This window comes from Trachemys scripta, chromosome 18 (assembly GCF_013100865.1).
Source record: "Trachemys scripta elegans isolate TJP31775 chromosome 18, CAS_Tse_1.0, whole genome shotgun sequence".
Taxonomy (NCBI): domain Eukaryota; kingdom Metazoa; phylum Chordata; order Testudines; family Emydidae; genus Trachemys; species Trachemys scripta.
The window spans coordinates 1316237-1328157 of NC_048315.1; the positions used below are offsets into that span (position 1 = coordinate 1316237).

At 59.1% G+C, this 11921-nt stretch overlaps 1 protein-coding gene across 1 annotated transcript; it reads right to left on the minus strand.

Moving 5' to 3' along the window:
* Positions 1-326: 326 nt before the first annotated feature.
* Positions 327-11810, minus strand: PIGS (phosphatidylinositol glycan anchor biosynthesis class S; the record flags this gene model as incomplete). The annotated part of the gene is given in 11 exon segments (XM_034752719.1): positions 327-4229; positions 5101-5311; positions 6564-6664; positions 7076-7221; positions 7637-7751; positions 7845-7987; positions 8408-8618; positions 9232-9323; positions 9891-9980; positions 10945-11056; positions 11671-11810. Coding segments are annotated over 11 exon segments (1637 nt in total), but the record flags the coding sequence as incomplete, so codon positions are not given.
* Positions 11811-11921: the final 111 nt, after the last annotated feature.

An 11921-nucleotide genomic window follows, 5' to 3' on the forward strand; every position in this document is an offset into this window, starting at 1 on the left:
CGATGGGCTCTCTCCAGCTCACAGACAGCCTCCATGCAGCACCGAGCATTGCTATCGCAAAACAGCACCTTCCCCTCGAAGCTCAAATTTTCAGAGGACTGTGAATCAGCTGCAGAAACAAGACAAAGGCTACAGCTTGCAGTCAGTACCTGAGATCTCCCCATCTCCCACAGCTTTTATTTTAACCAGTGTGGAGTTGATGGAATTTTTAATACAGAAACTTTTCATGTGCTTCTATTTCTCAAAAATAGCTTTGTTTAGACCCACAAGGATGCTGGCCCATCTCCTAATTTGAAATTGGATATAGCATAAACTGAAAGCAGAAATAGGCATTCCCTAAGATTTAATAGGAATAATTAAGGTGGATACATCATGTCAGTCCAGACTAGCAGAAGGTGCAAGTTTTGAAGAATAAAGAAGAGGTAGGTGCAGGTTAGATATTTCACACTATTTCAAGGTACACACAAACACACTGGCTCCTTTACCAGTTCAGCTAGCCCCAGCACTGGACTTGGCCTGGGCTTAGATACTGCGGCTGCAGGGACCGCGTAGGCCACACGGCATCATGCTGCAGTTCAAAAAGCACTTGCTGGGGGTCCGCACTGAAGTGAGGGGTACGTGGCGTTGGCTCCTCATTTTCAACGGCTAAACTGCATGAAGAAGCTAGAAGTCTGTTAAAATACTGCCGCTGGGTCAGCCCAGGCGAGAGGCGTTAGCTCCGTTCTAGACTAACACCCAACACTTCAGACTAATGGAAATGCACCAAATTACTGCTGATCCAAGTCACCCTACCCTCTCCCAGCCTTCCCCATTACGGAAACAGAGGGGGGGCTGGCTTTTGGAAACACGGCTTCTCAAAGGAGCAATGTCTGAGCCGGGAACATAGCGGACACATGAAAACTCACTCTGCCTAGATCGTTCAGTCCCCGTCCAGAGGGGGCAGTAAGAGGTACAGCAGGTCAAGGTGTTAGCAAAACTGGGTGAGGGGACCAGAATGATACAGCAGGGGGTGGATTGAGGTGGGGGGGTAGTGGAGTAACGGGGGGGGGGGGTCTAGTAGGAGCTGCTGCCCATGGCTGAAACCCCCATGCCCCTCATTACACCTTACTACAGTCATACTCAACAGGGGTACTTAAGGTGTCTACACTGCCCACATTACAGCAGCCACGGCAGCGCAGTCGCACTTCATCACCAGGGGCGAGCTCTCCTGCCGATAAAAAATAACCACTGCGAACAAGCGCTGGTAGCTTTATGGCCAGGTGCGGCTCCCAGCGATAAAGCGCTGTCTAGACTGGTGCTTTTCAGCGCTAAAACTTTTGTCGCTCACAGGGGGGTGTTTTCACACCCCTGAAGGACTGAAGTTTTAGCACTGAAAGTGGCAATGTATTCACAGCCTTAGATAAGTAACAGCCCTGACCCAACAGCAGTGTTTGGAGACACCTTGCCTGATGCAGCTGCCACTCTCAGGGTAAACTTGCTGGATAAGGGAAGCAGACCAGCGTGGTTATTACAGTCAGAGCGTACGAAGAGAGAGATCTACTTGCTGACATATCAAGAGGATTTCATGCTACAAACCAAACAAGACTCTCTAGTCTAGAGCACTGCTTGGTGCCTCAGAAGTGCCTGCTGTGATTGCCCATTTAAAGGACGCTTAGTTAGGGTGGAGAGCCTGCAGCCTGGGGCATAGAGAGAGGAAAGGAAGGGAAGGGGCAGGGCTTCGGGACAAGGAGAGTGACACAGCTCGGACTATTAGTGCAGAGAGAATATAACCAAGGCAGGCAGCAAGCTAAGGCTCACACATGAAGCTTGAAAACCCGAGACCGCAGCAAGGAGGCAAAGGGTTATGTTAGAGGTACTGAAGGGGGCTGTTACAGATAACGGGGCTCCCGGCGGAGGAGGGAGAGCCAAGCAGCACTGCTGTATTTAGGCAGAAGTGGGACGCTGGCACAGAATTTTATCAATGGACAGGGAGGTCATGGTCACACTTCAGAGGAACCAGGCACTCTTTAGGAGTCAAGAAAGAATCTAGTGCTGAGCATGTTCCACCCCGGATTGGCCGTGGTGGGGAGTTTGCCATTGCCTGGTAGAATGTGGAGAACTGCACAGTCAGGGCACCTAGGCCTACTCTGCGTGGTACCTGGTGCTCTGTGGTAGGTCAGGGAACTGTCCTTTCACCCGGGTTTTCTTGCCCACAGACCAGGCCCATCCTGTTGCAAGGTCCCTGGAACCACTGGTTGCAGCTCCTGAGATACAAGCAAGTAGTGTAGAAAGTCTCAGGCCCTGCTCTCATCTCCAGGGAAGCACTTCCCCACAGCCAGCCCAATGCCCAGCAAATGCTTCCGCTCCTGCTCCACTGAGCTGGGACAGAACTGGACAGCTTCCAGCAGGGCCTAGCTCCCTGCAGCACCCTCTCCCACAGCACAGAGCAGCAAGGTCCTTCCCATTGGGAAGGACAGACGGACAGACATGCTGGGAGGGAGAGAGACTGGAGCGAGGCAGATGGCCAGGGTGAGCAGCACAACACTCTCCACACTGATTTCCCAGAACCTAGCCCATCTGACAGGAAACCCTCCCAGGCCGACACACACAGGAGCCATCCCGTGAGAGAGCTGCACTGGCTTGGGCCACCCTGAGAAGCTCCAAGCCGGCCAGGGTGGCCCAGGCTGCTTGAATTCCCAGGAAAGGAACACTGCCTCTCAGCAGAGTCTGGCTTTTACTTTTATTAAAAAGAAACCTTGTTTTGTTCAGCATTGATCAGTGCATCACTCTCACGTCTGCCCACCCCCCCCAGCCCACCTGCAAAACAGGGCCCCAGGCTCCCCTCACAGAGGCCCACAGGCTGCCAGCCGTGGCAGGAAGCTAAGAAACCCAAGAGCCACTTTCTGAACGGCCCTGAAGGATGAGCAGCACTCACCTGCTGCAGACACTGCGAGGAAGCGCTGCCCCAATGCACAGGCCCAGGCTGGCCTGTATATGCCCCCTACGTTGGGGAAGGTGGCAGGGTCACACTTGTGGATTAACAGCTCACAAGGGGAGGGACCTGGGTCCAGTGCACGTAGAGGGGACCCTGCCAATACCAAGGCTCTCAACAGGAATAAAGGGAAGGTGCCCCACAGGTCTCACTCCCGCTAAGCTAGGCAGCCCCAGGGGCACACCATGTAGGGGCTGGGCTGGAAGGGTGCACTTCAGGCTGCTGAAGCACTCAGAGGGGACAGTCTCCAGAGCCTCTCCCAATCCTTCCGACTCAAAGGAAAGCCCCTTCATCCAGGCACCGTGCGGGGAGTGCAAGCTTGACTCATACCCAGGGAGCCCCAAACTGCCTCCTCTGCTGTCTGGTGGTGGAGCTGGCTGCAGTAACTAGAAAAAGCAGAAGTGGCCCGAGCTCATCCACCTTGGGCCCAGCCTGCAGGGGCATTTTGCTCAGACGGCCAGTCACTCGCAGCTGTAGCCACTCTGCACTCCTTGGGGGAGATCTGCCCAGGCCAGCTGACGGGCTTGTGGGGCTCTTGCCAAGGGGCTGTTTAATTGAGGTGTAGACATTGGGGCTTGGACTGGAGCCCATGCTCTGGTACCTTCCCACCTTGCAGGGTCCTAGAGCCCGGGTTCCAGCCCAAGCCCAAAGAGCCACACCGCAATGAAACAGCCCCTTAGCCGGAGTTGGCTGGCCCGGGCCAGCCGTAGAGGCCTAGCAGCAGCATAGGAGTCCCTGCTAACCCCCTAGGTAAAGGCAAAGGCAAACCCAAGAGCTTCATGCTGGGAAGTGGCCGTGCTGGGGCTAAGCCTCGGTTTTTGTCCCCAACACCCTATTTCTGCCAGACTTTCCACTCCTCCAGGATTCATGAAGAATCATCTGAGTCCAAGCCCTTTAACTGGGCCCGGAATGTTCCTACACAGACAGGCTGTCACGAGCTGGCTCTGAGCTCCCCTGCCCCATGGGGCAGCTGCAGACAGGCTCAGTCAGTTTTCATGGGCTCCTTCTTGCTCTGTTTGGCTTCCCGGAGGATCTTCACCAGGGACAGCAGGATGGGCACCGCCATCGGCAGGAAGAGTGGAATGTAGATGGCAAATTTCTGGTCATCAGGGAAGTAGAGGAGATGCAGCAGTGAAGGGTCAAAGAAGGCCCGCTCCGAGGAGGTGACCGCCTCTTTACTGGCCTGGAATGCTGAGCCCAGACGGCCAGAGGCCAGCTCCAGCATGGCGGTCTGCGCGGAGGCTACTGCACGGTATACCTGGATGGGACCACACAAAGGGTCAGTGCCCAGCAGCTCCCTGTCTGGCCCAGGCAGGTCAGGGGAGCTCCAGGCACACACACTTGAGGCCCTAGGAGTGCCAGAAGCCGAGCAGATCCTGGATTGTCAAGTCTGGCTCTGCGCTAAGAAGTGACACTGGCCTCTACATATCCCTTCTCAGCACCCCACAGCCAGGGGGTGCCGAGTGTCAAGCCCCCTACTCCTACACTGTCACCAGACATGCTTTCTACGCTCTCAGCTACACCAGTGCAGTCCCATTCTCTTCAGTGGTTTGCACACGGAGTCACTGGGGCAAGACGTGGGCCTGCAACAGGAACTTAGCGAACTGCTGCATTGACACCGCACAGGAAGGAAGGGCTGGAATCTACTCAGTGCCTCAGAGCTGCGTTGGCTCCAGGGTTACAACACCCCCCACCCCACCCCACCCCAGGGAGTGGATCTGCCACTTGTACGCTCACTTTTCAGCACAAACTTTCACTCAATGCCACCAAGGGGGTCTCAGCCCTGCAGAGGGGGGCATGGGAGGATTTAGAAGGTCTCTCCCCAGTGAGGCTGTGGCAGTTTCTATTAATTCTAGGTCCAGGGAACAAGGGGGCGGTGATGCTGCAGAGGCAGAATTCTCAGCCCAGGAGAGAGCGCCCTTGTGTCCTCTAGCTGACTCAAGCAGCCAGGCCTGGTCCAGCCTTCCAGGTTAAGGCCAACAATTTTCAGAAAGTTTCCCCATCCCCAAGAGGAGAAATTAATACATCAATCTGGGCAGCCAAGTCTCCAGCAGCAGCAACTCCTGGGTCTCCTATGTGATGCTGGCAGCCCCCAACCTGTCATGGGGACCCTCCCAACACCCACCCACCTCAGAAGCAACATCATCCTTGATGACGATGTTCCCGATCTTGTCTAGCAGTTGGGCCAGGGAGGTGAGGGTGGTGGACACTGTGGCGATATTCTCCACCGTCCGGGTCCACAGCAGGCGGTCCAGCTCCCAGTCAGTCAGCCCCTTGTTCCCAGGGCTCTCCAGCAGGAACTCCTCTGGGAGCGGCACCTGGGAGATCCCAAACAACAACCTGGGGGGGGAGAAGGGGCAGATCAGGTCTGTGCTGGCAAGGGAGGTCACCGGGCCAACTCTTCTGCAGGAGGTGTGAGCACGGGGAATGGGCACGTGGCAGAAATGTTCTCGTCTGCCTTTCCTGCCGGGAGTTCAGCCCTGACACAAGGTGCAGGTCTGAGTCCTGCTGCCCGGGGGGGCAGGTGCGAGTCAGGCTTCCCAAACACATTACTGCCGAGCTAAGGCAGAACGAGGCCGGTCCGTGACACTTATCAGAGGGGTAGCCGTGTTAGTCTGAATCTGTAAAAAGCAACAGAGGGTCCTGTGGCACCTTTAAGACTAACAGAAGTATTGGGAGCATACGCTTTCGTGGGTCAGAACCTCACTTCTTCAGATGCAAGTAATGGAAATCTCTAGAGGCAGGTATAAATCAGTGTGGAGATAACGAGGTTAGTTCAATCAGGGAGGGTGAGGTGCTCTGCTAGCAGTTGAGGTGTGAACACCAAGGGAGGAGAAACTGCTTCTGTAGTTGGATAGCCATTCACAGTCTTTGTTTAATCCTGATCTGATGGTGTCAAATTTGCAAATGAACTGGAGCTCAGCAGTTTCTCCTTGGAGTCTGGTCCTGAAGTTTTTTTGCTGTAAGATGGCTACCTTTACATCTGCTATTGTGTGGCCAGGGAGGTTGAAGGTGTTCTCCTACAGGTTTTTGTATATTGCCATTCCTGATATCTGACTTGTGTCCATTTATCCTCTTGCGTAGTTCTTACCCACGAAAGCTTATGCTCCCAATACTTCTGTTAGTCTTAAAGGTGCCACAGGACTCTCTGTGACACTGTGGCTGAGAAGGGACAAGTTCACGGGATTGTGGGCTTTGTGGTCATGGGCCTTGGTCCAAGACCCACCAACGCTACTGAAGAGCTGTCAGACAGGACAACTCCAGCCGCCAGCACCCTAGGCCAGAGTGAGGCAGCAGCTAAGGGGAGACAGGAGCCACATGCCACTGCCGATCCCCTAAGCCAGCCAGCGACCCGGGAGAAGCCTGTCCTCACATTGCCAGAGCGTCTAGGAGAAGTACAGAACCAGCCCCAGGCTGCAGAGCAGGGGAGTCAGAGGCAGCGTCTCTGCCCTGGCACACACCTCCCAGGGCAGGCAGGGTCTGCGCTCAGCCCCGGGGGCCACAGCCTCACGCTGCTCTGGGGGAACTGAACATAACGAATGCAGAGAATGGAAGGGCTGGGGCAGGGCGGAGGGGACAGCAGCGTTCTCACCGTAGCTGGGCCAGGAACACCTCCATCACTCGCACCATGTCCACGTCCACCCGAAGCGGGAGAGGGGCCCTGTCAGGAGCTGGGTGGTCGATGTTGTACACCTGCCAAGAGAGAGTGTCCAGGGCAGGCCTGACGCAGGCTATGCCTCACCCGGTCCCTGTTCTCCAGTCAGCCCACAGCTCTGGGCTACCCCGCCGTGCTGCCTTATTCAGGGAACGGCCAGGGGGCTCAGGCCCAGGCCGCGCCTAGCCTGGCCTCCCATCTTGGAGAGCGGCCGAGACCAGCTGCATCGCAGGAAGGGCAAGTGGAAAAGCCCGTAGGGCGCCGTGGGCACTGCGGGGGCTGGAGGAGCTGGACCAGGAGCTCTCAAGCACAGCACAGGGCTCCAGCTGGCCAGCCCCTGCCAGTCACAGTCCCCAGCACGGGGGCAGGGGACCAAAGGGACTGCCTAGGCCCTGCAGGGGGAGCAGAGCGGTGCTTTCTGCACACAGGGCAGGGCCCCTCCTCCTTACCATGATCCCACCCCAGCGGGGGCTGTGGAAGGCGTTGGTCCCCACCGCGGCGCCGTCCTTGTCCTGGATGTAGAGAGGGGAATGGACGCGCTCTGGCACGTACAGCAGGAAGTTCAACACGGGGTAGAGCGAAGTGGCGCTGGAACCTGCAGCAGTGCACAGTGAGCATCACGGCATTTCCGGGGCAGACCCCGGCAGGCAACAGGGACCCTGGGAAGCTGCCTGCAGGAGCTCAGCGTGGGGCACGTTACTGGGGCCAGGCTCAAGCTGCTCCTGAGAAGGGGTCAGCGGCCTGGGGGTTACATTGGTGCTTTCAATACGAGCCGTGCGTTGAGATCCCAGCCAGGTCAGGAACAGCACGAATTCGGCTGGGTCTCAGCCCATGCCTCTGACCGGGGATCTGCCCTTCTAACTAGTCAGCAGTATGGGGGCGCAGGGCTGCGAGCGAGGGCTCTGCGGGGCAGAGCCTGTGCTGTGTCTTCTGGCACAGGTCTCTGACGTTCCACTCCGCACCACTAACCTCTCCAAGTGGCCACAGCAAGGATGCAAGGTGGCACTTACCCAGCCTGGCTTCCACCGGGTTAATGACGTGGGGGAGACTGAGCGCGCTCAGGATGAAACTGGAGGAGGCCTTGTCAAAGCGGGGCGAGACCCCCAGGACAGCATAGTACAGGATCTGAGGGGATCACCAAGGAGATGGATGTTGTGGGAAGATCACCCTGTGGCCAGCCTGGCTGGGGCACCCTCCCTCCTCCTACCACCCTCTCACCTGGGAGTCCACCGAGAAGTTGGCCACTGAGCCCAGCTTGTCGAGGAAGGGCTGCACGTAGCTGTTGACAGCTGCCTCGATGTCCCAGTGCACGTCGTGGGACTTGGGGTCTGGGTTCAATAAGCTGAAGGTGATCTCGTACCCTGGGAAGAGCAGAGAGCAGAGCCTGCCACCAACATCCCACTGCAAGGAGCTGCAGCAGCACATGCCAGGCCAGCACCTGCCAACGGCCCCGGATCCCCAGGGCAGGCACGTGCACAACGATTCCAGAGCAGAGCAGAGGCCAAGTGGGCCAGAGAGAGACCAGAGCTGCGCTCCAAGGAGTAACTGTGGGACGCAGCCTCCTGTTCCTGAGCTCAGGGGCTCCCAGACAGTGGCACTGGGTTGCTGGGGTGCACAGAGAACCCCGGAGTGTTGGTTACTCAGAGGGAGGGGGTGCCTGGGAATTCGAGGAGGGGGAGAGGAATGTGGCCCAAGTGGGCTCTGTGCTGCCCCCAGCCCTGCCCAAGGAAGACAGTGTGCTGCAGAGCACCATGGGAACAGCTCTCCTGGCAGGCACCTACCCAGGCTGGATTTGAACGGGCGCCTCGTGTCCGTGCCGAGCTGGTCCATGGGGACGCGATCAGACAAGGCGGTGGTGATGGAGTCGGTGGTGAAGGACATGGCCTGCACAATCTGCCGCACCCGGGCACTAATGGCAGCCAGGACATCCCCTGGGCCCTGCGTACCCCTCATCACGGCGCTACGGTGCTTCCCGACGTACACGCCAATGCCCTGTGGAGAAGGCAGGGCAGTGAGCCAGGACTCTGGGGGAGGCAAGGAGCACACATCTCCCCTCTCCTGGGACCGGAGAGCTCCTAGGGCAGCGTGCTCAGCCTGACAGGGGTGCCCCAGACTGACCCTTCTTGTGCCTGGACGCAGGATAACAGGGCTGGGAAGCTCCACGGACAGCGGCCTCAGGCAAAGAGGGTCTTGGATTGTTCTGCAGCCACCCCACTGAAGGGCAGGGGAGAGCTCACCAAATACACAGGAGATCCATGCCCCCTCCTGCCTATGGGGCGTGCACCAAGCAGCGTGGCAAGCGTCTCTCTTTCTGCAGAAGGATGTCCCTTCCAGCAATGCCCCCTCCCCCTCAGATCACCCACCTCCCAGGCCCCTGCCAAGGCCCAGCCACATGACTCTGCCCCTCGTCCTATGCTTGGAGGAAAGAGAGCAACAGGGGAATAGGGCATCTTTCTGGGCAGGTCCCCGTCCAGCACAATCTCTCGGGGGGGCATCTGCCTGCTCTCTTGCTCCAGGGACACAGCAGGCAGCCCCGGGACACTCCAAGCCACACTCCTGGTCCCAGAGTGAGGAGGTGGGGCACTCCCAGCAGAGGATGCTGTACCTGAGGCAGGAGAAGGGAGGTTTCCGGGATCACGTATACTGTCAGAGCGCCCACCGAGTCCTCCTGCAGCGGGAGCAGCGCAGCATCTGCCTCTGGGGAAGAGAAGGGAGTTAGTGTTGTTGGGAACCTCACCCCACACCGCACGTGTCAGGCGGCATCCCATGGGGAATGGAGCAGACATTACCAGTTGCCCAAAGGAAGTATTTCAGAGAGGGGAATCCCTCATCTCTCTCCTAGCCCATCTCCAGCCGGGACTCCTGGCTCCCTCGCAGCCCCCACTACAACACAAGTCCGTGTCCACAGTCACCCCTAGGTCCCTGCCCCACCCCCAGGCTCCTGGAACTCCCCCCTGCCCTGGAGCAGCCCATCCCTATGCCCCAAGAGCTGCACATGGTAGTTAGCAGCAGCAACCCGGGTGACGTGCACCCTGGGAATGCCAGCTCGTTGCTCCCCACAACCGGGGTGTTTCTGGTAAGTATAGCAACAAACTGGCACCCCACCACCTGCATCCTAGTCGGGCCTAGAGACCGCAAAGCAGCAGTCGCAGGGCATGGCCAGCTGCACGGCCACCCCAGGAGAGCCAGGACTCCCTGCTCTTTGCCAGCTCTACCCCAGGGCAGCAGCCTAGCGTATCCTACCGAACCGGTGCAACCCTGTACCTTGCACGGTGGCCATGGCCAAGGCTTCCTGCTCCGTGGCGGTCGCACTCCGATAAGTCGTCTCATAGCGGGCCGTAACGCTTGTTTTTGCTGCGGGGAAGGAAGAGAGAGCAGGTGAGGCCAGCTGGCCCTATGTGCTGTGCTCTCCAGCACCAGGGCCCTGCTCTGGTAACCCTGATAAGGAACCAGGGCTGAAAGGGACACAGCACCTTCTCCCAGCTGTGTGCATGCCCTAAGCCTCCCCTTAGGCCAGTGCTGGGCCCCAGTTCCCAGAGCTGAGCAAGGCCTCCCAGCCCGGCCGGTCCATCCCAACAGGCAGGACAGGTCCCTAGGGTTTGCCCAGTCTGATGTGTCACAAGGGACGGGGCTCCCCTCCCTGGGAAGATAACTTCAGCATGACCTACCTCACAGGCAGGGAGCTTCCTTCCCTTCGTTTTACTCCGATTCTCGTTACCCACCCATGTGCCCCTCCCACCTCATGGTGTGTGTCCCCAGACACTCGGGAACATTGTGCTCCAGCTAACCTCAGCTCTCGGAACTGTCCCTCCTCAGTAGCTCCCTCCAGCCTCGCTCCAACGCTGCAGGCGGGGAGCAGTCAGTGCCCCCTGCTCTTCACCCTCCACGCCTGTATCTCACCAGCCAGCCCCTCTCTAGCTCACTGCCTAATTGCACTGGGGTCACAAGAGGCTCCTGCTTGGAGGAGAGCAGCTCCAGCCTTTCACGGCTTGGAACAAGGTAAGAAACTTCCCGTGTCATTAGTTGCCACCATGACTAATCTGTGGGGGACAGTCCCAGCCCCAGAGTGGGCCTAGCTCCTGCAGCTGGAGGGGAGAAATGGGGACACCACTTGCCTAGTTGAGCTAGTCCCTGCATGGCCATGGTGGACGGGGCTGCTGGCCTCCATTGCACTAGCTCAAAGCCATCTGTAGGAGGCCGTGAGCTCAGCAACAGCCAAGGGGAGAGACAGGGACAGTGGGGAGAGTCGGGGGAGAGATTAAAGCGAACAAAGGGGTTACAGCAAAAGCACAACCCCCCAGCAGTCAGAGGTTCTTACAGTTTAACAGGCTCTCCTCCTCCTGTGTGTCTGTGAAAGGGAGTCTCCTCCACTGAGCTCCTGGCAGAGCCCCCTTGGCAAAGACCACCGAGACGGGCACAGTCAGCTGGAACTGAGCAAACAGCAGCATAAGCCACGGCCCCTACCACCGTCCCAGCCTCCGTCAACCCCCCGCACCTCCTCACAGCCCTTCTGGGAGCCCCAGCACCACCCAGAGCCCTGGGGCCCCCTAGAACTTCAACAGTATCCGAACCCTGTGAAGGGAGACCCATGAATTGCTGCTGCCACCAACTGGAAACTCCTGCGTCTGCATCAAGAGTCGGTGCCAGAAACCGCTGACAGATGTAGGACATTCAGCCCTTCCCAAGGGGGAACGGCCGTCGGGGCAACAAATGCCGGCTGGGGTGGGCCGGCCCCAGGCTCAGGGCTAGCAAAGCACCCCAGTGCCGTGCCACGGGCAGCGCGGTGCCGTGCCACGGGCAGCGCGGTGCCGTGCCACGGGCAGCGCGGTGCCAGGCAGCATCCGCTCCCCCCGGGGCTGCAGCGGTCACAGGCCGGCCAGGAGGGAGAACACACGGCTGGTCTTCGCACCGGGCCCCGAAGGGGGGGGGGGCGCAGAGCGAGGCCGGCCCTGGTCTCTCCCCCCCCACACACACGCTAGGAGCGAGGGCAGCTGATTCCCGGGGAGGGGCCCGGCGCCCCGCTCGCCCCCCCCCGGCGCCCTACCCGGAGCGAGCCCAGCGCGCTGATCCCCGCGTAGGGCAGCGAGGCCCGGTACGTCTCCGTCGTCTTCCACCAGAGCGGCAGCCCCAGCACCAGGGCGACGGCGGCGAAGGAGAGAGCAGCGCGCTTCCCCCGGGCCTTCTCTGCGGGGAGAGACACGGGCAATGGCGGGGGCCGGTACCCCCGCTCCCCCCCCGGCCCTGCTCCCTCGCTCCCCCCCCCCGGCCCCGGCTCCCCGCCCCACTCCCTCCCCC